The sequence below is a fragment of the Carex rostrata genome, chromosome 14 (genome assembly GCF_964058835.1).
Source record: "Carex rostrata chromosome 14, lpCarRost1.2, whole genome shotgun sequence".
NCBI classification, from domain to species: Eukaryota; Viridiplantae; Streptophyta; class Magnoliopsida; order Poales; family Cyperaceae; genus Carex; species Carex rostrata.
In genome coordinates, this window is record NC_135931.1 from 2725329 (window position 1) to 2749661 (window position 24333).

The window sequence follows — 24333 nt, forward strand, 5'->3', positions numbered from 1 at the left end:
ACACACACATCTTTCACACGTTTTTAGAGTTGGATTTTTTTTTTCCGTTCAATTTCATCAATATTTATGACGATCTGTGAGAAAATTTGTAAATCTAAAACCATAGACGTCTTCTACGTAATTTTCTCTTTCAAATGAGATCCATGATGACATACTTTCGGGTTGTCCATCGTGCAAGTATTTATACCTCGTCATGCAAATATTCATACGTTGTCGTGTAAGTATTCATATCTTGTTGAGCAAGTATTCATACCTCGTAATGCATTACCTGTGGGGATCGCTAATTAAGTGGGAGATCACTAACTACTTAGGTAACCACCTAATATTTGATAGATTTTACAACTGTCATGTGTAAATATGGGATGCATATGCGCGCATGTGTTAATATATAATATATCAAGTATGAATACTTGCGCGGCGGACAACTCAAAAATACTTCATCATGGATCTCATTTGAAAGAGAAAATTACGTAGAAAACGTCTGTGACTTTAGATTCGCAAAAAAATTCACAGATTGTCAGAAATATAGGCGACATTGAAGTAAGAAAAAAAACCATAAAATATGTAAAAAATGAGTATGTGATAAGAAAGATTGTTTAAAGAAATACTTGATATCTTACATATGAATACTTACTATATTAGATGTTAATACTTGCGTGTATAAGTATACATATTTATGCGCATCAGTTGTAAAGTTTTTCAAATATAAGTGGCTCCCCAGTTAATTAGCGGTCCCCCACATTATTAATGACTGATACACGTTTTCTTTTGTCTTTTTGTGCTGAAAGTTGTAGTCCCCTCGTATAATTAATGATTGGAGGATGAATGAGAGAAATAAACTGAGAGAAACAAATCTTTATTCTAAATATAAATGAGCCCAATTTCACCACCTTTTTATATTTTCTGCCAAGTAAGAAAAAGTAAAACTGACTAGTATGGAATGGACTATTTGATACCGTTTATATATATAAATAAGAGATACCAAATAATCTATTTGGTACTTATAACTTTTGTTAAAAGAAAAAAAATCACTCAAGTTGGTTTCATGAATTATCTTTTTCTAATTATGATTTAAACAAAAAATTCCCCAAATCTGACATGATACGAATTAATAGTAGTTGCGTAGTACGACTCGACTCTTTGTACGTTATCCTTATCAAAACTATATAACGTGTCACCATCACCAATGGCTCAAATTCAAGTACATCAATTCACTTCAACAAGTACATCAACCTCATTTTCACCAAAAAAAATTTAAAAATACATCCACATGTTTCCGAAGAGAAAAAAAAAGTGAACAGGAGATTTGAAGAGGTTCTTTTCTGTTCTCATATAATATAATAGCGTGTGCGAATTATTCACTGTTCGTCAAATCGCGGCCACATCCACAAGAACACAAAACACAAAAAGTGATAAAACAAACGGGGTGAGGTCACGTGTGATGTGTGAACCCACGCGTGACGTGTCCATTTCTATATCTCTAGGCTCTAGCTACTCTACGGCAGAATTTGTCACTTGCAAGTTGCAAGTGAGCGGATAACTTTCAAGTTCCAAGTTGCCAAATGTGTTCATTAATTTGTGGACAGAGGAAGGAGTCAGATTTTCTAAAAGACGAGAGAGTTAACTTGAATAGAAGGCAAATAATATATAAATTTTTTATATTGTGAATAAAAATTATTTTTTATTGTCTATTTTTGTAAATTATTTTTTAAAAAGGTACAAATACAAAAGTTAATAAAAATAGAGTCAATTGACTCTATGACTTCTAATAGTGATATATTAAAGAAGGGCTAATGGGATGAATTGATCCTTATTATTTTTTTCAATTTGTTTGTAATTATATTTAAATTTCTATATAATTTAGAGTAAAATATTATAATGCGGTAAAGTTGACTTTTATTTTTTACATAATTAACTTTTATATATATTTGACCTCCATAGTTCAAAAATTTGATTCCGCTCCTAACTTCTAAGTAGCTCCGCCACTGATTGTAGAGTCAATATCTCATGCTATTGCAATAAAAAAGAACGGATTGAATTTAATTTCAGCTGGGCCAAAAAATGTAGCGCCTATTATAACTATAGGGTTTTTGTTTTGAGATTCGTGCCAGGTTGAAAAGATGGTCCGGATTCACTCATTGCACCAAATGTATTGCACCGGATGTGAATTCCTGATTGTGGGCTCATTTTATGAGCCAGCATCGTCTGCATTAACTCAAAAGAACATTTTTTGAGTTAACGAATCTGGATTGTTTGATTTTAAACGGAGTCAATTCGATCACAGTCTATAATTCAGGAGTTTTTTAATATTAGTGTAATCTAGTTTGCACGGATTTTAAAGCAGATTGAACAATTCATATGTATTAACTCAACAGATTCAAAAACTATTAACTCAACAGATTCTTTTTTGAGTTAATGTAGAGAATACGAATTCCCTTTTTATATACAGCTCCGCAGATAACACATGTCTTAGAAAAATGTTAATCTAAATTTTTATTGAAACTAGTTTTTATATCGTTTTACTACAGAATATTATATCATCAGTGTTAAGTAGAATAATAATATAATTATCTTGTGGGTTAGTTGGGTTGACCAATTATGTTTTAAATATACTACGATTTTAAATAAGTGCTTCATTTTATAACTAACAAAATATCTCATGTACAAATTAAGTCCTGGATTATAATAGGACTTTATAAAATTTAAATCTTCAATCGTATCAAATATCAATAGACCATATAACTTGTAAATTTTTTCGAAATACATCCTTTATCAATATTTTAAAAATAATGTATCTACTGTTTTATTTTAATATCCTTTTGTATAGAGTGGTGTTTATTATTTAAAAATAAATTATCTTGGCATTCAATGCCTTGTGTCAAAAATAGCTAAGCTACACCTATAATTTTAAAAATTTAATTATATATGTAGGAATTTAATTGAATTTAATTTTTTTTAAACTTTTTATATAGAGTGACATATGTTTAGTTGTAGCCTGGACTGCCTAGTGGTTAAAGCTTTATTTTATAGTTGAGAGGTTTTAGGTTCAAATCCTACTCACCACAATTGCACATTTTAATTTTCAGCTACCTCTATCAAAATTTTCTAGTTCCGCCCTCTAATTATGTTCATATTAATGTTATGCTATATTCACTAAGAGAACTTAGTGAGCATACTTCAATATCTATCATATTAGTTTCAATTGTTGAATCCAAACTGTTATGAGTAAACCAATTCATTTTATGAGTAATGTATGTACATATAAAATTTAAAATTTTTGAAATTCATTTATTACAAAGTCATACTGTAAAAAATAAATTTTATAAGCTATTTTAATGCATTAATTTTTTTATCATTTTTTTACCGCTTGACTTTATACTAAATGAATTCGAAAATTTCAAAATTTTGTATGTACATGCATTACTTATAAAGTATGTTGGTTTTAACAGTTTAAATTCGTCATTTGAAATCAATATGATAAATTTTGGAGTTATGTGTTCACATTATATATTTTTCTAAACATTTATATTTTAATAATAATGGGTAAAAATAATAAGCACTAAATAACACTTATTATAATAGGTAATTATGAAGAACCATGTTTAGTCTAATAATTAATTTTTTCTTTCACAAAATTGTAAATTTAAGAGTTTTTAACTCTCATTCTATGCTCGCAAAATAGTGAGCAGTATGACTTCGTTAATCATAACCTATCATAATTAATTAATGCACAGTGAAATTAAAATCTTGTGAAACACAAAAAATTATGTAAATCCAAATATAAGTTTTGTTCTCACTTTTACCAGTATATACTAGTGTTGTAAAAAAGAACCGTTTAAATCAATTAATTGGCTGATTAGTCGTTGGCAGTGATAAAACCGTCATAAATTTTTCTGACTAATTGACCGATTATTTTTTATTATTCTTAATTAATCGCTTAGCAGTATCTTGTCCATCCAACAAACGCATACTGTTATTTACAACACGGGTATATACTTTGATCTCTGTGCTTATTTATTTCTTTCTCTTTTATTCGGAGACTCCGAAGAATTTAGAGTAAAATATATTATTAAACATCTTGTCTGCGAAGGAGCAGTGAAGCACCGTCAAATGAGTCTTCCTTCGAGCAAAACAAAAGAAATACCTTGCATCACTACTAAAATAATAAAATAGTGAAAGCGAAGCCAAGAGAGGATAAAGAAAATTAATAAAAATAATTTTAAAGCCACTACTATTCTTGTAACTATGGAATTTTACCACTAAAATTTTCGGATAGCAATTTTTGAAAATATGCAATTTAAAAGTACTATATCAACGTTTAATATAAGTTGGAAGAGAGTTCAAATACATCATAATTTAAAAGTACTATTTTCAAAGTCTGAACAATCAATTTGAATCGCGCAACATGATATTCATAATAAATATGTTTGGACACCAAATTTTGTAATTTTTAGTACTCTTTTATTATTTTTTTAGATAGGTACAAAATCACTGTTTTAAGGAGATTCTGAACCATTTGAAAAAGTGATGTTGTATATATGTAAAAAATAGTAATTTTTTTTTAAAAATATAAAATTTGATCTCTAAAAATATTTTTATTATGAAAATCATGTTGAGTGGTTCGGATCAATTGTTCGAACTTTGAAAACGAAAATAAAAAATGTAAAGCATATTAAAGCACAAAATCGCGATGCATTTTGAACTAGGGGTGATTAATGAGCGAGCATGAGCGAGTTAGGGTATGCTCATGCTCGCTCATTAAGTAAATGAGCGAGTTGTTAATGAGCGAGTTTAAATGAGCGGATAAATGAGCGAGTTGTAAATGAGCGAGCTTTTAATGAGCGAGTTATGAGCGGCTCACGAGTTATGACTTATGACTCAAAACAAAATTATATAGTATGCCCACGCATAACAAAATGTGTTAAAAGTCATCATAACAAAATCCAACAAATTGTCATAATTCATTTAAATGAGTTGTTATGACTATTACTTGTTTTGGGCTTTAGGCGGAGGTTTTGGTTCTGCTGATTTACAAAAAAAAATGAATATGAAACTATGAATATTAGTATATTACACAGGATTAAATATGAAACTATGCTCACTATCTATCAATCTTAATGAGACAAGGTTGATGTTACACATAATTACATAGGATTAAATGTGGCAGGGATTAGATGTGGCAAATTCTTAATGAGCGAGTTATGAGCGAGTTTAAATGAGCGGATAAATGAGCGAGTTTAGGCGAGCTTTTAATGAGCGAGTTATGAGCGGCTCACGAGTTATGAGCGATTTACTCACCCCTATTTTGAACCCTTAGAATTGTAAGAATGTACAATTAAAATTTATTATAAAGATGAAAATGGAAACAGAGTAGGTCTGATGGGCATCAGACCAACTTTGGTTCCAACAAGTTCACTCACCGTCGAATTGACTTTATGATTCACATTAAAACTTTTGCATCTACTTTAATATTTGTGTACATAAATTTTAAAACAAATTGAACGGTATATCTGGCTATTGGAATCAAACTAGCTCCGATGGGCATCGGACCTACACCTTTCTCAATTTTATAATCTCTAGAATAAAGTTGCTGTGATGCTGTCGCCTCACCAAATTTAAAATTGTCCATGTCCTACTGAAATAGTTTGACAATTTATTGTTCTTGGCCAACATTAGGTTCAAGTACTCATTTTTCGTCTACCTCTCTCTTCCCTCTCTATCCCTCTGTTATACCTTGCCATTCAAATGGGTGCTTTCAGACCCGTTTCAGTTCTTCTTCTTTTGTGCTTCTGTTACTTCTGTAGTTGTAGTGTTCAATCAAGAAGAATTGTGAAACATTTACCAGGGTACAATGGACCTCTACCGTTCACCTTGGAGACTGGGTGCATGCTCTCTTCTCTTCCCCCATTTCCTTTTCCTCTCAATTTCGCTTTCAAAATAACCCTGGAATCCAAATATTTCTAGGTATGTGATGGTAGATGAGGTGAATGGGGGTGAGTTGTTCTATTATTTCATAGAATCAGAAGGGAATCCATCCAAAGATCCTCTTCTTCTATGGCTAACTGGAGGCAGCCGGTGCTCTGCTCTGAGTGGCCTCATATTTGAAATAGGTATCATTTCAACCATTTTGGATTTATGATCAGTGATGTCTTATGCATTTCTAACTTCTGAGGGTTGTTTGTGCAAAACCGTGTTTGCAATTTCTTTAACAAGGTTCTTCTTTGTTTTGGTTTTTTTACTTACAATTTTACGTTTAGGTCCTTTGAAAATTGTAAAATCGCCATACAACGGGAGCATACCGGAACTAGAATACCATCCATATGCCTGGACAAAGGTGGATTTGTTTGTTCTTCTTTTAACTGATTTATGTTGCTGTTTTGTTAAAAGTATTATTACCATATTAACCTTAAATTATGTCTATATTCAGAATGCAAGTATAATTTTTTTAGATTCTCCACTGGGTGCTGGGTTCTCATACTCATCAAATCCAAAAGGATATGAGGTTGGTGACACAGTAGCATCTTCACAAATCCACAAGTTCCTCATGCAGGTCTGTTTAAGATCTTACCCATTTTTGTGTGAATTTTTAATTGAATTGTAACTTGTAAGGAGTATTAATCTGCCACTTCTTTTACAATTGCTTTTGTCCACTCTTGCAGCTAGGGATGCAAACGAATCGAACCAAATCAAACTTAACCCAGTTCGATTGAGTTTGAACCAATTTCAAACCGAACTTGTTTGAAATTGAAGTAGGATTTCAAACTGAAAAGAAGAGTTCGAGTTTGATTCAGTGCGATTCGAACCAGTTTCTAACTGAACTAGTTTGAAATTGAAGTAGAGTTTAGAACTAAAAAGAAGAGTTTCGAACTGAGCTAGACTCAGTTTGAGTTTGATTCGAACCAATTTCAAACTGAATTGAGTTTGATTCTTTTCAGAACCGAGCTAATTTGATTTGTTTCGAACCAATTTTTTTTCCAAATCGAACTCAATCAAATCACGAGCTACGAGCTTTTTGTGCACCTCTACTTTCAACCCTTGAGGACAAAAATCTTGGGTCATATAATCAATCATTGTAAGATCTTCTGATTAATTTGTGAAAAACTTGACAGTGGGTTGTGGATCATCCTCATTACCTAGCTCATCCTTTTTATGTTGCTGGGGATTCTTACGCCGGAAAAATTGTTCCTTTTGTTGCACAATTAATTTCTGAAGGTAAATTTTTTTGGATTTGGATTCCATGGGTTCTCATCCCAAATTTGAGTTTTGTGGCTGTAATAAGCACAAGAAATGAACACTAAAGTGTTTCAAAAGAAATTGAAACAAAAAAGAGGAATTACAACCAGGTGCATGATTTGTGATATCCAGTCATATCTTGCCAAAATGTAACAAAATAATTGTTACCAATTTTGTAGTTGCAATACTAATATGCTATATTATTGACAAGGCTTTAATGTTTTTTCTTAAATACACTTGGTAATTATTGCACAACTTTGTTTTTTTTGTACCAATATTATTATAGGTATTGAAACAGGGCAGCAACAGCTACTCAACCTCAAGGTAAAAATTATACTTCCACTCGCATTAAAAATTATCACAAGGAAATAAGGACAAATAAGAGGAGTAGAACTAGGGTGCTCTTAAGCTCACCAAAGTTTTGGTGAGCTAACTCTAAAACTCATAAAATCGATTTCAAATGACGAATCCGAACCGTTGAAATCCGCCTACCTTACGTGTGATGCATCTACATATGAAATTTTTAAATATTCGAATTAATTTAGTATAAAGTCAAGCGGTCAAAATTAGAAGGTTAATAAATTAATTTTAGTGCATTCATTTTTGAACCTTTTTTGACCGCTTGACTTTATACTAAATTAATTCGAATGCTTAAAAATTTCACATGTAGATGCATCACACGTAAGATAGGCGGATTTCAACGGTTCGGATTCGTCATTTGAAATTGATTTGATAAGTTTTAGAGTTAAGAATTTTAAACTTAAGAGCACCCTAGTTCTACTCCAAATAAGAATTTTAAACTTGACTATGATGCTTTGTGAAGCACAAACCACTTGTATTTTCATCTCAAAAATCTCATTTTTGAAGATTTGAATGAATACTTCGAGCTGTTGGATGCCATTTAAACATATATTATGTTCACATAAAACAAGTTCTATATTTATAAAACGTATTCAATTTTTTTGGATGTCAGAAAAGAAGAGTGAGGCTACGGTATTGTGCAAAGCGCAGATCGGTCCATGCTATTGAATTCATATTTCTGTTTTCAAAGTCCAAACAGTTGATCCGAACCGCTCAACATGATCTCCATATAGAAATGTATTTGGAGACCAAATTTTACATTTTCTAGAATTTTGAAGTAATGTAAATAGTAAAAAAATTTGGTCTCCAAATACATTTATATATGGAGATCATGTTGAATGGTTCAGATTGATTGTCTGAACTTTAGAAACGGTGATATTGATCCACAGCATGGACCATTCCGCACTTTGCAAAGTACTGTAGCCTCACTCCAGAAAAGAAAACGTTGCCAATCGCTAGTCTTAATTGATAAATACTTTGAAGATTATGAGGTGATGCCTACATCATTTCAAAATTCTTTTGCAGGTTTCCTATGATAATCTTGTTAAATTAACTTGATCACCACTCATATAAAAGTTGTGTGTTGTATTTTGCAATATTATTTAATCATAATCGTCATCTTTATTGCTTTTGTTATAACTCGATGGATATGATAACCATTTTTAAAATTTAGAGAAATATTATCCCTTCTATGATTTTGAAGCCCATATTACATTAATTGGCTTGGATCAGTTATTTGCATTTGTAGGTCATCTCTTGAATTGAGATGTGGAGTCTTAAGTACCATACTGAACTCTATATTTGTTTTCTTAATCTATAATACATGCATATATATATAATGTACAGGTTCATTTATTTATTATATTCTATTTCTTCAAATTTAGGGTTACATGGTCGGAAATCCATCCACAGGTGAAATGAATGATTTTAACTCACGAGTTCCCTATGCACATGGCCACGGAATCATATCTGACCAACTATTTGAGGTGAGTTCTATTTTGTTAAATGTTATTCTTCTATTTTTTTTGGTACATCAATTTGGTATTTTGATATGATTCTCGAAATTAAAAAATTTAAATTGCAAGTGTTGTTTGTATCATTTAGATATGCATATGTATCAATTATGATCACATCTGGAAGTGCTTAACCATTAGTGAAATGATTTGGATTTTTTTTGCTGTTTAGTTTTAATAATGATTTCTTGAATGAATATTGCAAATTTGCGAATTGAACCAAAAATCACATACATCATATGGAAATGGTGGATGATACGACTATTCTTTCTGTTTTTTTAATTGAGAAAAGCTTGTATGAGCTTAGCTTACCTAAGATGTTGGTGAGCTTAATCTTGCAAACTGCTGGATTGATTTTGAATGATGAATTTGAACTATCCATCTTTACCTGTTGATGAGTCATGTGCTAAATACTAAATTTTATACTTTTTTTAGTTTGTTTTGTACATGATCAAGGGATTGAAAAATGAACAACTTCCGAGCATTCATTTTTCAACAATTATGACCTATCTATCGATCATGAAAATTTGTACTAGAAAAATTACAATCGTAAAAGTAGATCATGATCAATTTTTAAGGCAGACAAAATGGATTCCAAGATTAAGCTTACAGACACTCTTGGCGAGCCTAAACCTGTACTAACATCACCCATTTTAATTAATACACATTTTCAAGAATGTTTGCAAATGATCAAGATGTACAGTAGCACGGCATTTAGTAATACATGCAAAAATATTATGTAAAGGGTATTGGTATTATTGTTCCTTCTTTTATTTGCTCATCTTCTGCTTTTGTTTCTCCAGATTACACAGAAAAGCTGTGAAAGAGAAGATTATACAAATCCGAGCACTGCTTTTTGTGCGGAAGTTCTGGATGTTGTTGAAGATGTAAGAATAAATAATTAGAATTTCCTTTTAGTGTACATATTCTATATTGGGTGGAAAAATATGACTAACTTTTCTTTTTTTAACTATGCAGCTAACATTGACAGTAAGCAGGGCGCATATACTGGAACCACACTGCATTCTTGTTTCTCCTGCCACTAAAGATATTATTCAAAATCGAAGATTTCTTAAAGATGATTATTCCATTCAATTGTCTAAACCAGAGGAGCCTCCTTTTTATTGTAGAGTACGTCTAATAAAATAATACCTTTTGTGTTGTTACCATTGCGCATAAAAATAATTAATGATCAAACCAACTTGTTAAAAACTATGCAATATTGGTATGGTAGTACAGGATCAATCTTTACAAGTAAACACCGGTACCTAACATCCATGGTGCCTAAAGCCTTAAGCTGAAGACTACAATAGTGCCACACAAGTTTACTTGCTTTGGTATAATTATGAGACCAATGTATTAATTTTTTGTATTCCCAGGATTTTCTTACTAAAAAATTGTTTCTCATGTGTGTGTTCTTAACTTCTTATTGACACTCTTTAGTGAATTTTTATTTTTTTTGGCTTAGCTTCAAACATTTGTATTAAAAAAAGAGTTAAAAGGTTATTTACAACACCTCCTACACACTTATGTAGGATATTAATTACAAATCTAGCTAATACCCCTCTTTCCTAACAGCTCTCCATCTAGCGAGCAATTTCCGTGATTATTTCTAATACAAATCTAACTAGTGAATTTTTACTTGAAATTGATTATTTCTTAATTCTTGATTACAGTCGTACAGTTACTACTTGTCCTACTTTTGGGCTAATGATAATGCTACACGAGAAGCACTCGGAATTAAAGAGGTAAAATTATGTTATAGAGCCATGCATGCTTCAAGAAGATCATGAGCATAAAACATGTGTTATGATGCCATCAGCAAATTATACAGACTCCAATTTTTGCATTCTTTAAATATAAATATTATTTTTCTTGAGACATGAAATTGAGTTGTAGATGACATTTTGAAGCAGGGGACCAAGAAAGAGTGGCAGAGGTGCACCGATTTACCATATGAAAGGGACATAAATAGCAGCATAAAGTATCATCATAACTTAACTTCCAGAGGATATCGTGCACTTGTCTACAGGTCCTGTCACTTTTGTATATATGATCAAAATTATCTTAGTAGCTATTCATTTTTAATTATTTGATAAAAAGGTGTTTTGATGATTTGTAGTGGAGATCATGATCTGCTGGTTCCATTTTTGGGTACACAAGCATGGGTTCGGTCCCTGAATTTCCCGGTCATGGATGCATGGAGAGTATGGCATGTCGATGGTCAAACTGCCGGGTATAGTGCACCAGAATTTCTATTCTTCTTTCTTTTGAACTCTTTTGGTTCACGACTTTACTTAAATAGGACCAATGTTTTAAAAATCGGTCTATTCGGCCGAATATTCATATTCGGTTGGAATCCGAATAGAAAATGAGTATTGGGTCAAATATACGGTTTTGAATATTCAGCCACATATTCGAATATTCGACCGAATTGAGATCAATATATGAATATTTCAGCATTTCATTTAGTATGAGATGAGGATCGATATTTTAATATTTCATCACTAGTTTAACATGTACATTTAATCATAAATATTTTTTTTGTATACAAATTAATATGAATTTTCATTTTAACATCCGCATATATAAATCCTAATAAAAATCCGTATATGCGGCTGCATACCGTATGTGCAGTATGCGGTGGCTTTCCGAATACCGCATAAGAACCGATTTTTAAAACACTGAACAGGACGAATGATCTTATTTGGGCCTTAAATATATTATTTTCTCCATTTTCTTGCTTCTGCACTATTTTTAGACCTATTTAATAATAGCAGTGTTTACAAATTTTTTTCTTATTTTACCTAATTAAATTAAGTGGCAGCACTTTTGTAATTCCTGTTATTCCAGTCATTACGAGCCATCCTTGCATACTGGATTTATCTGCTTCAACCTACCAGATAAAACTTATTATATGCATTTATGATTTATTTCATGTTTTTCTGCCACATTTAGATTCACGGAAACATATTCCAATAATCTGACGTTCGCTACAATAGTGGTAGGTGCTCTTTTCATATAATTCCTTTCCTCTTTTGAAGAAATTATTTAAGAGCTTACTAAAAGCTTATCTAATGTAAAGTACCTTTTGTTCTGAATTCAGAATGGTGGTCACACAGCTCCAGAATACCGGCCGGTTGAATGCTTGGCCATGTTTGCAAGATGGATTTCATACCAACCTCTCTAGGGAAAATTGTTTGTGTTACAAAATATCCAATTTAGTCTAACATCTCTACATTTTCAATTATAAATTCATGGGATGAAGTGAAATGCTAAAGTGAAACAGTATGTTTCTACCATTGATCATTCACAGGCGATTGGTCCATGGAGAACAGTCCAGTTAATACCAGGTCTGAGAAATCTGTCACACATAAAGAGGCATGTCAAGTACTTAAAAGGATTTATTTATTTTTTTTTTTTTGAGAGAGAAAGCCCTTGGGTGTTATAACAAGAGCTGCTGTATCAGGTTGTGCATAACTCTTCTACTGTATTATATTTTACAAAGTGTATACCATGGTCTGATCCAGCATACACAAGACCCTGGCATATTAACATCTCATATGTGATGAGATGAGAAAGGTAACAAAACATCAGAACAGTAATAACTAAACAAGTCTTCCTAAAAAGAAAACCATAAAAGGAAACCTTTTGTTATCTGGATCGATTTTGTTTAAGTTTTGATTGGAGATGCAGTGAATTTTGATGTTTTGAGTTTTTATCATACTTTTAGGTATAGTGTGGTTGAGCTCATTTGAAATAATTGAAATGAATGTTGGGTCAGCGGTGAATTTAGGATTTTCGTCAGCAATAGACACAAAATATTGACTAGAGTTCAAATTTTGTTCAAAATATTTAAAGTTGTAATAAATAGTATTCTTTTACATATAAAAAAAATAACAAATATAGTAATATCTAACTAGTCAAGTGAAGTCGATGACAGTATATCAGGCCTGCCTCTACGAGTCTTCATATTTTGAAATCTTTGAATTGTATTGAGATGTCAGATATAGGTTGCCTTTTACGATTCTTTTACATGACTCTTTTACTAGATAAAAGCAGCATACACTGTCTTGCTCATTTGGAATGTATTGAGATATAAGTGGCTTTAACATCATAAGAATGATTGAAGCCTAAATTAGACTTGATTTGTCTTAGTTCTTGTGAAATTGAACCAATTAGAGGTTTAGATACCTTCTAAGTACATCTTTATATTTAATACTCTAACCAAATTAACTATTATGAATTTAAAGTTCTTAAAGATCTTGGTTAATTATCAAATTATTAAATTAGTCCTAGTTCACATATCTGGAAAAAAGATGAAAATAAAAATAAAAATTGAAGGAGGGAAATAGTCACAGTCGCGAGGAATAGAAAAAGAGTTGGGGCGGAGGGTTGACTTGGGTGAAATGAGAAATGGAGATGCAAATCGCCTATTTGTTTCTCCTTCGAAGGGTAGTGACTCAACACGCAAATTGTCTTCTTTCTTTTTTTTGTTTTTTTGCTTTTTGTTTTTTGTTTCTTGTTTTTTCTTTTTTCTGGCAACGCAATTTTTTTTTCTTGACAGATGGGAACGGAGTAATGGATTTTTTTTCCTGATGAATGAGCTATTCTTTTTAGAATAGTGGACTGGATCATGTTTTTTTTTTTCTTTTTTTTCTTTTTTGCAAATCAGTATGGATTAATTATTTTTTTAAGTAGGATTTTCTTCTACTTAAATTAAATTTAGAAACATATTTTATTCTTATTCATAAAAACACAAGTATAAAATATCAATGGATCTAATTTTTTTTTTAGAATCTAGATATAGACAATTGCTTATTCCTATAGCTCTTTGGATCCGTTGACATGAGAGTAGAGGTGCTATCGGGTCGGGTCGGGTCCGGGTATTATTATATTTGGACCCGGACCCTAAAAGTGTTCGGGTCCAAATTTCGATCCATATACTTATTTGTTTCAAATCGGGTCGGGTCTGGATCCGGATACCTATCTACCCGTAGATATTTCGGGTCCAGTCTTTCGGTTCCGGGTAGATAGATACCCGTAACTTGTTTGTGGATTATCGGGTCCGGTTCGGATACGGGGCGGTTTCGGATCCAGAGCGGGTATAGGTCACAACTCCAAAGTATTCGAGAAATTATTTACATTTAAATATAATTATAATTTCTTAAACATCTCATATAATAAATCATTACAATATAAATTAAAAACTACTGCAAAATAAAAATTATATTATTAATCATGTTTATAAATAATAAAATATATCATGCTACATAGCAAAATAAAAATAATAACTCTAAATTATTAGTTGGTTGTTGGTTGTTTGGAGTACTCATGGTGTAACAAAAAATATTGAATTCAGTTTTTTGTTAATAGCTTTTGAATTCAGGAGGATGGAGGAGATATAATTTTTAGAAAGTAAAATATTAGAGATGATGATTTCCTTTTTTATAATTAAAAAAAATCTATGAATTGAATGTAATAGAAGAAAAAATGTATAAAATAAGCTGGTTATGGAAGAATAAATTTGACAATCATGTGTCATGTGTCACATGTGTATAATATAGAACAAAAATTAAAGGGCGTAATTAAAGGGTTAGTTAAGGATGTAATTAAAGGGTAGTGTAAAACAGTAGCATAAATTTGGTTAAGTTTTATCAAATTATAGCTCAGGTGAAATATATTATCTAACACAAAAACTTGATGCAGAGTTATTAATATATATTTTATCGGGTATTTATACGGGTATCGGGTCGGATCCGGTTATGGGTCGGATAATTAAATGATACCCATATCCTACCCATTACAGTATCGGTTCCGGTTCGGATCCGGGTCAGATATTAAATTATTAATTTTGTACCCATACCCATAATTTAATCGGTTATATTTTTTAAACCATACCCTATCCAAATTAATCGGATCCGGGTCGGTTTCGGATTGGATCCGGGTCGGTTCCGGATCGGATCCAGGTAATCCGGTAAAAGTAGCACCTCTACGTGAGAGTTCATATGACACTTATTTAAAAAATATATATTAACAAGAGCAATTGACATAATTTCATTATACAACATTAATTGTACTGGAAATATTTAGTATACCAATAATACTTAAAACGTATTATGCGTAACAAAATCATAATTTAATAGGTTAAAAACTTATTTTTTTGGCACAGTTTAATTAACTGGACTAATTACATTAAATTTTGTTGATATATAATAATAGAATAATTATATGAATCCTCTCTTTTAGTTCCCTTTGTCCTCGCAACAACAATTGATGAAGGTTGTACTATGGTCTTCATTAATTATATTTACGTAAAAATTATTTGGTTGGAGAACTAATATTTATGTAAAAATTATTCACCTCATAAGTATAAATACTTACGTGCATGGTATTAATACTTAAAAAAAAAAATTCAGTGCTGGAGCTTTTGCGGTCGCTCCAGATAGTTATTGATGTAACAGTAATTACTCTATCTGTTACATCAATTACTGTAGCTGCGCCTATTACTATAGCTGTGTCTAATACAGACTCACAAATTTCCTTTACCGACTTCATTTCATACAGGGACATTGTGTAGTTTAGTTGTCTCTATCATTATATTATCTTTGGTAGAACTAAAGTAAAATAAAGCTGTTTAGTCGATCTACTAAGAAGGTATGAGGTGTCATACCCCTACTTGACTTTAATTGATTAACATTGGAAGCAGGTGTTTGATGTGCCGCTGGTTGCTATTCCTCCTATCTAGACACTGACAAGATTAGGCACTCATGGAGACATTGTAGCCACGATTTGGGGTAGATTAATTAAACAATTAATATTATATTATAAAGAGAATGATGAATTGAACTCGGTTAGAAATGGGACCAACCCTTTTTGTCCTCTTCTTAGTATATTTTTCTCTCTGATTTCTCCATCTTTCTGGACCCTGGCCATGGTTAGAATTACAATGACTGCTTTCAGATCTCTATTATCAGTATTTCTCTTATTCTTGTGCATAAGCAATCATAGAGTAGCTTCAGTGACAGTGGTGAAGCATCTACCAGGATTCAACGGACCTCTCTCTTTCTACTTGGAGACCGGGTAAACTAAAATCTCTGTTTTTCTTTCTATCTCATCTTTATTAAGTTGTTTTCTACTTTTCTTGGCAAAACTAAGATGGGTAGCTTTATGTGTTTATTCTTATGTAACCCTGGGAGGTTTAAATAATTAAATTTTCTTCATTTATCACTGAATTCATAAATTGTTACTTGTAAACCCAAGCTCTGCTCCAATTATTATTTTGTTTGTTGTAAATAAATAAAGTGTAAGTATCTTTCCAGGTGTTGTGTTATTCTTATTAAGTTTAGAAAAAAAAAGTGATTCCATTTAGAAAAATAAGCAGATTATGTTACATCAACTCAGACATAGATACATACTGAGCTATAGTTGTATCGAGCTCGAACGAGTCAACTCAGATAATTATGAACTCAAACTTGAACCTGAACCAGATTCAAATTGAACATTAGCAAGGCCGAACTAACTTGCACCTCTATAGTCCCTCTAAAATTAATTATATCATGTGAAATAAATTTAGGTATGTGTTGGTAGACGAGGTGAATGGGGGTGAAATATTCTACTACTTTGTGGAATCAGAAGGGAATCCAGCTGAAGATCCTATCCTTTTATGGCTAACTGGAGGCGAACGGTGCTCTGCATTTAGTGGCCTTGCCTATGAAATTGGTGAAACATATACAAATAATCTGCATAATTATATTTGTTCAGATAACTAGTGTCACTGTTTTTGTATTTAAAAGTAATCTTCTCATAAACAGGTCCTATTAGATTTGTGAAAACTTTATATAATGGCAGCATTCCTCAACTTGAGTATCATCCATATGGTTATACCAAGGTGAAACATTGCTAATCTTATTTTTAATTTCCATAATTCACCCTTGAATGATATATATCCTTTAGTCTATTAATCATATATATTTTTCAGCATGCAAATATTATATTCTTAGATGCTCCAATAGGTGCTGGCTTCTCCTATTCACTAAACCCCAAAGGCTATGAAGTTGGTGACATTACTACCTCCATGCAAATTCATAAATTTCTCATTAAGGTTGTCCTTCAAATTCATTAAAAAAAATTTCCCTATCCTTCTTGAAATATTGCTGATTGTTATTTTTGCTTATGCATATTGCTGTAGTGGTTTGGAGACCATCCACAGTATCTGTCCAATTCTCTTTACATTGGTGGTGATTCTTATGCTGGAAAAACTGCTCCCTTTATTACACAATTAATTTCAGAAGGTATATATCTTCATCTGTTGATGTAGAAATATTTCAAAATAGATTGTGGAAGTCATCTCTGAACTTTGAAAAAAAATTGTTGTCATCATCAAAATGAATTTATTCCATGTGAAGGTGTTATGTTGCTAGTATTATGGACCTGTCAGTTCAGGACTTTTCTTGAAACATAACTTTTCCCAGTTTGATTGCACAAAAATAGGGATAATTTCATGTATACCCTTTGAAAATCTCGAAATCACGTATTTTCCCTTCTAAATTCATAGTATCATATAGAGATGAGCTACGCTACTCCATGGAGTAAAACGCGTTGGTGCTCCATGACACTATATTTTTATTTTGAAAACCCAAATGACCGATCTGAACCGCTCAACATGATCTCCATATTGAAATGTGCTTGGAGACCAAATTTTACATTTTTTGAAATTTTTTTACTATTTATTAAGCAATTTTGAAAATCGCTGATCTGATGTTCCAGAAATTTTTACTGTTCACAGCAAAACAGCAATTTTCAAAATTGCTTAATAAATAGTAAAAAAATTCTAAAAAATGTAAAATTTGGTATCCAAGCACATTTCAATATGGAGATCATGTTGAGTGGTTCGGATCGGTCGTTTGAATTTTCAAAATAAAAATATAGTGCCATGGAGCACCAACGCGTTTTACTCTATGGAGTAGCGTAGCTCATCTTGTATCATATATACCCTTCTAAATTTCAGAAACTCAAGTTTACCCAATTCATAAAATTTATTATTAAAAATCTTTTTAAATTTATAAATTTATCCTTTATTAAAAACATGTCTTTTATAAGATAAATGTTCAGTCTTCTAATTGACTGGTTTGTGAGAATAAATGATTAATTTTCTTGTGACTCATACACAATGACATCAAAGCATGCATTTGTGTATGTGTCACAAGAAGGAAAATGAATAATTTATCCTTAGTTCCTCACAAACCGGTATATTAGAAGACTACACATTTTTCTTACACATGCTGCATATATATATTTTTTAATAAAGAGTAAAATGGGGAACTTTATAAATTAAAAATTAGTTCTAATATAAAAAGCAATAAATTGGGTAACTTTGTGAGTTTTTTAAAATTAGATGGGTAAATATGATATTATGGATTTTAGAAGAGGGGGGGGGGGGGCGGGGAAACATAATTTTGAGTGCTTAAGGGTATACATGAAATTTCCCCCAAAATGTATTATGTTAGTTTTGAAAACAAAAATTTAAGTTATTTAATTGCTTTTAATTTTATTCTAGGCAATGAAGCAGGACAACGCCCTCTGCTTAATCTCAAGGTTACCTTTTCTTTATGTTGTTAGTAAATCCTGGTGAACACCAACTTCTATGATCAATAAAAATTTCTTGCGTGATTTATGTATAGTGGAAAGAGAATCATAGGTTAATCTTTTAAGAAGGGGAGAAAATTGATATTTTAAATGTTTTTTTTTTTCTTGATGATATGAAATAGCATTATTCCTGAAGCAAACTTTTTTCCCTTTTTTCTTTCTTATGCTAGGGTTACTTGGTGGGGAATCCCAGTACAGGAGAGAGCTTCTATGATGTAAATTATCAAGTTCCCTATGCTCATGGAGTAGGAATCATATCTGACCAAATATATGAGGTGGTTTACTTAATTTCTGTTACTAAATTTATGTGTTACAATCAAAGGTTCTAAATAGCGATTATCACGTTATCGTTGAAATGCTAAAAAAAAGTTATTACGAATAGCGTAGCCATAGCGAAAGCTATCCTACATAGTATTTCTTGTTTAAAAAATTATGTTTTATATTTCTATTAACTATCAACATTATCTAAAGTCTCATAGAGCGATAAGTAACACAAAATTAATTAAGGAATTATAATATTCATATTGAACTAATACAAAGTCCAAATTGTTATTCAAAATATTCCTAATAATATCATAAACTATCTATTTTTTCAATTAAAAATAACATAAGTATCATGACATAAATTATATATCTTTTTATGTTAAAAAATACTAAGCTTTATAGTATAAACTATATATATTTTTTCTATTTAAAAGCACAAACAATTCAGATCTTGAAAAAAATTGATCCTTAAAAAAAAAAAAATTCAGTTTGGACTTTTAAATAAAAGTCATTGTAGTATAGTGTGCGCTATAGCACGTAGCATGTAGCGCAAATAGCGGACTGCTGTTACCGTTATAGCGGTCGAAGCTGAAATAACGCACTTTTATTCGATAGCTTAGCGTTTAAGGTCCGAAAATATTATAGCACCGCTATTGCGTCGTTATAGCGTACTATTTAGAACACCGGTTACAATTACAGGAACCAACTCATCAACTCATCCCTCCCCTCTTTTTTCCCCCTTTCTCTACATCAGGTGATACAGAGAAGTTGCAGAGGAGAAGATTATACAAACCCAAACAATGTCGTATGCGCTGAAGCACTGGATGTTTTTTCAAAGGTAACACTTAGAGATACGCCTTTATCTTTTTTAATTTTATGAAACATTAATTTTACAAAAATATAATAGAGAACAAGTTTCTATGCAGTTAACAAATGAAGAAGGAGGGGCACATATATTGGAACCAATATGCATTCTTGTTTCTCCTCGTAAGAGTAGAATTGAAAATCGAAGGTTTCTAAGAGATGATTATCTTTGGTTTTCGAAACCAGAGGAACCTCCTTTCTATTGCAGGGTATGTCATATTCAATACTTTCGGGTATATACGTGTGCCAGTACAACACAGCCATCCCCTATGGTACCAGTACACTCATCTATAGGATTAATTCTTAGACTAATCAGCCAGGTTGTCTGAAATTGAGCTCATCTTTTCCTTGTCTGAATTGAACTTGTTTAATTAGGCCAAACAAACTAATGATACAAAAAAAGCACACGCACATACACACAAAATGGAACAACAGTCTGTAGTAATACCAGTAAAAACATCAGTCATATGAGAAATTGTATGTTCTTCCATTGCAGTCATATGGTTACTACCTGTCATATTTCTGGGCAAACGATAACTCCACGCGAGAAGCTCTTGGAATTAAAAAGGTCTAAGTTGAATTACACACCTTTACAATTAAGTTCATGTACTCATAATGAATGATTTTTCTTAAAACTTTAAGAAGATATGTGATACAAAATCCAAAAACAGGGGACTGTGAATGAGTGGCTGAGGTGCCGCGCTCTACCTTATGAAGTCGACATAAAAAGCAGTATCAAGTACCATCTTAACTTGACTTCTAGAGGTTACCGTGCGCTTGTTTACAGGTCTGTCACCTCTAAATAAATTAACAATGTAATGTCTCCTAACATCTTTATTTCATTTTTTTTTTAACTAAATGTGCATATTATTCAAAATTAATTCATCTTATTAAATTTGTTAGTGGAGATCATGATTCCTTGGCACCATTTTTGGGTACACAAGCATGGGTAAGGTCCCTGAATTTCACAGTAGTTGATGGGTGGAGAGCATGGCATGTTGATGGCCAGACTGGAGGGTAAGATCTATGTTTTTTTTTTCATCTTTTATGCTACTTACATTTCATTTTCACTCAGTAAGTCCCTCTTGTAAATAGTAGCTAGTTCACATTGTAGGTTGTTGAACTAAATTTTATAATTAACAAATGCTTGAACACATCTTAATTAAATATATTTTTAATATAAATGAATGTTAAAATTTAATGCAATTTTATTTTATACATGTAATTACTTTCCATTTATAAAATATTTATTCGTATATTAATTCCCATTTTATTTTATTTTTATTTGGTAATGCAGATTTACAGAAACTTATTCTAACAACTTGACCTTTGCAACTATAAAGGTATTGTTTTCCAAATTTATTTTATCTAAAAGATAATTAAGCTTCTGAAACTAAGGCAGTATTAATTATATAATTTATAATGTTTGCTTTAAATAGGGAGGTGGACACACTGCTCCTGAATACCAACCGAAAGAATGCATGGCCATGTTTGGACGGTGGATTTCAAATCAACCTCTTTAAGGGTCATTAAAGCTACAGTATAAGCTTGAGATCACCAAAGGAGTTCACATGAGTTTAACCACAAAAAGCATCAAACCTGTTAAAAAATAAGATTCTAATGGTTGATATCAATCTACTTGATAAATGATAACCCCAGTGTTTACGTTCCAAGTTTTTAATCTTTTGAATTCGTTTTGTATCATAAAAATATTTTCAACATGTTCATTTATACAAAATGAACTCAAAAAGTAAAAATTTTGAACTTAAATGCTTGTCTTGTCATGTATTTAAATAAACGGTTGAAATTTATCATTTGAGCCGATCGAACAATATTAATTTTGTGGTTTAAGCTGAAGAATTACTTTGTGAGCTTTACTCTGTTTTCATACCATCTCTCTTAAATTTCGAAATGTATATTTGGCATCTTGAGTTGATGTAGCAGCTTCATACTCCGTTTAAACTACCAAATAAACTGTAAAAGTGTAAAGTAATTATAATCTATAATTTTGTCAAGTAGAACTATGATATTGTTTTGCCTAAAACATTCTAGTAGACTAATAAGTATCTACACATTAAAGGATTAGTTTTTGATCTAGTGACAAAGGTACATGTCCTCATGTTATAGTTTGAAACCCTGATTGAAGGTCCTTTATAAATAGTTAAATGAAAGTTGATAAGTTAGACCATTACTTTTCTATATCAAAAATATACACACTAGTCATTGCAAATGACTTGATTAGTCAAGTAGCGGTCCTACTTAAAAAGGAATTTTTATGAGATTTGCAATATGTTTTCCATATAATTTATTTTGTTTGAGAATAGTGGAGATTATTCCATAAAATTAAAATGGAAAACTCTACTGTGTTATTGGGCTATTTTGCGGTGCCCATGCTTGTGATTGAAAATAAAATAAAAATCACTGATAAGATAAATTAGTCCTACAACAATCACTCTCATGTATTGTACAACTGGGAATCAGGCTGGAAGATTGTTGGACTATCATAACTAAAACAAAGAAATTCTAAGCAAAGTTTCTTTAGGCTCTTCAACTTTCCAAGTTCTAGCATAGGATTTTGCTTAAATTGGGTATCAAAAAGTTTCAATTCAACGAGGTGTGGTGGAAACGAGCTTGCCTCTAAGGTTATAGTCTCAGACCATTCCCCACCCAAATACAGAGATTGTAAATTTTGATAATTTGGAAGTACTTTTGGGTAAACAATCTCTATTGGGATAGGGGTATTCCGAGATGAGATTTTTAGGTGGACCAAAGAAAGCAGCACTTGGAGTAGATTGGTCACTGTAACCCAATCATCAAACTTATTACAAAGATCTAATTTACTCAAGTTGTTTAAAATGGGCACCTTCCTATCCCATGTTCTCCGAGACCATACACATTGAAGGGTTTGAAGATTTCTCAGGTCAGCAGTTGATGGTGGTCCATCGATAATACGGTCACCAATTAGTGCATGCCTCAATGTACCAATGGTACATAAAGTATCATACTTAGTTCTCCATCATCAGTTCCTCGTATTTCTATGGTTTCGAGAGCCTTCATACGGTGGAAGGAACAATTTTTGGGGATGGCACAATTTTCTCAACTCAAGTATTTTAGGTGAACCAACTCATCTAATCCCCAGATCTCACTGTCATAGTCGTTTCCGCAACTTTCAATTGCAGGAACTTTTAGTAGCCTAAAATAATAGAAATAGGATAAAGGCAGGAGGTCAAACCCAAATATTAGTATATAGCAGGTATTTAGACCGACATATTCCATGAATCGTAGACTCGTATGTTTGATTTGCAGTGAGTATTGAAGCGAAACACACCGTGTTTCTCGATCTATTGGACTTGTTGACATCAGATTCAAGTGAGAAAACTGTTACAAAGTTTTCTTGTCTAGCTTCATGCATTGCCAAGTCACGGAGAAGATCATGCACTTTGCAAGACTTGATCGAACCATATATGTTTCGGCTTGATACTTGAACCATGCTCATGATTTAATTTTGATTTATAGACAAGTCAGGAAATTTTACAAATATTGCAGTAATAATGAATGGTGATTTATATATCCTAACTAGAGTCATTAATTAGTTCCTAAATTGAAAGATAAAATTAATTTATTTGAATATTTATATGCACCGAAAATAAATGTAGAATTTATGAAAGTTGTACGTAATTCTATAAATATAAATTTTTGTAAGTTATGCACTTGATTTGAAAGCAATTATTTAAATGAATGTGAATATATGTTGGTTGAAAATTTGGAATAGCATTAAAAATTCAAAACTATAATTTTAATAATACTAATCCCTCACCCAAAATTATAATTTTGCGCACCCCCAATTCTCCACATCATATTTCAATTAGTACAAGAATCGAACAACATCCACAAGGATAAGAAGCGACTATCCGCAGAGTACACCGACAGAATATGCACAACGATACTCTTGTGAATACCCTAACAGACAGTGTCGAACCGTGATTTAGTATCAATTAGTTTATATTGTTTCTTTTTAACGCAACTGAAAGATACCTAATTTAGAAAACAATTTCATCACTCTAATTTAAATGATTTCAGAACACTTGGTATAAGGTTGCCGAGAAAGAAGCCGAAATTATTTTAATTAACATCTCAATATTTTAAATGATCTTACCATTAATCAATGAAAAATTCAAAACTTAGATATGCACAACTTGAAAGTCATGCGCAAATTGAGATATGCTGAAATCTTCAGCTCCGATTTCAGATTCCTGAAATTTCTTCTCTTTATCTTCTCAAAATCTTGAGAAAAGAGAAAGAAAAAAGAGGAGGGAGATAAGGAGAGGAGAGGAAAATCTGAAATTGAAGCTGAGATTGCTACTGATTTGGACTGTCATGCTCAATATCACGGTGCGCATGACTTCTTTTTCTGCTCTGATCACCTTTAAAAAAAGGAAAGCTACCACAC

The 24333-nt window shown here is 31.7% G+C and overlaps 2 protein-coding genes and 1 long non-coding RNA gene across 11 annotated transcripts in view; 2 read left to right on the forward strand and 1 right to left on the reverse strand.

The window, feature by feature from the left end:
- Nucleotides 1-5672: 5672 nt before the first annotated feature.
- Nucleotides 5673-24333, forward strand: part of LOC144565305 (serine carboxypeptidase-like 17) — a 54117-nt gene continuing 35456 nt past the window's right edge. The window contains exons 1-14 of one of the 4 annotated variants that reach the window (XR_013514867.1): nt 5674-5882; nt 5965-6110; nt 6258-6334; nt 6428-6550; nt 7110-7212; nt 7520-7557; nt 8979-9080; nt 9911-9994; nt 10086-10238; nt 10784-10855; nt 11021-11139; nt 11230-11343; nt 11961-12111; nt 12214-12619. Coding sequence is in view for 3 of the 4 variants with exons in the window: in XM_078315026.1 (XP_078171152.1) it covers nt 5746-5882; nt 5965-6110; nt 6258-6334; nt 6428-6550; nt 7110-7212; nt 7520-7557; nt 8979-9080; nt 9911-9994; nt 10086-10238; nt 10784-10855; nt 11021-11139; nt 11230-11343; nt 12066-12111; nt 12214-12297 (1398 nt within the window). In the remaining variant the exon portion in view is untranslated. Of the gene's footprint in view, nt 5883-5964; nt 6111-6257; nt 6335-6427; nt 6551-7109; nt 7213-7519; nt 7558-8978; nt 9081-9910; nt 9995-10085; nt 10239-10783; nt 10856-11020; nt 11140-11229; nt 11344-11960; nt 12112-12213; nt 12620-24333 lie in introns of those variants that run through there. The other 3 variants (XM_078315026.1, XM_078315027.1, XM_078315028.1) reach the window with 3 other exon arrangements.
- LOC144565309 (uncharacterized) lies at nt 11271-11966 on the reverse strand. Its single transcript, XR_013514868.1, has 2 exons — nt 11791-11966; nt 11271-11403 (listed from the first exon to the last, which is right to left on the reverse strand). It is a non-coding gene; the product is annotated as an uncharacterized LOC144565309 (long non-coding RNA).
- The window catches only part of LOC144565304 (serine carboxypeptidase-like 11), a 93492-nt gene continuing 85139 nt past the window's right edge, over nt 15981-24333 (forward strand). The window contains exons 1-14 of one of the 6 annotated variants that reach the window (XM_078315024.1): nt 15981-16190; nt 16684-16829; nt 16922-16998; nt 17089-17211; nt 17299-17401; nt 18667-18704; nt 18926-19030; nt 19774-19857; nt 19946-20092; nt 20380-20451; nt 20555-20670; nt 20787-20900; nt 21181-21226; nt 21323-21716. In XM_078315024.1, coding sequence (XP_078171150.1) covers nt 16042-16190; nt 16684-16829; nt 16922-16998; nt 17089-17211; nt 17299-17401; nt 18667-18704; nt 18926-19030; nt 19774-19857; nt 19946-20092; nt 20380-20451; nt 20555-20670; nt 20787-20900; nt 21181-21226; nt 21323-21406 — 1404 coding nt within the window. In that variant the 5' untranslated portion in view covers nt 15981-16041 and the 3' untranslated portion in view covers nt 21407-21716. Of the gene's footprint in view, nt 16191-16683; nt 16830-16921; nt 16999-17088; nt 17212-17298; nt 17402-18666; nt 18705-18925; nt 19078-19718; nt 19858-19945; nt 20093-20379; nt 20452-20528; nt 20671-20786; nt 20901-21180; nt 21227-21322; nt 21717-24333 lie in introns of those variants that run through there. The other 5 variants (XR_013514866.1, XM_078315023.1, XM_078315021.1 and 2 more) reach the window with 5 other exon arrangements.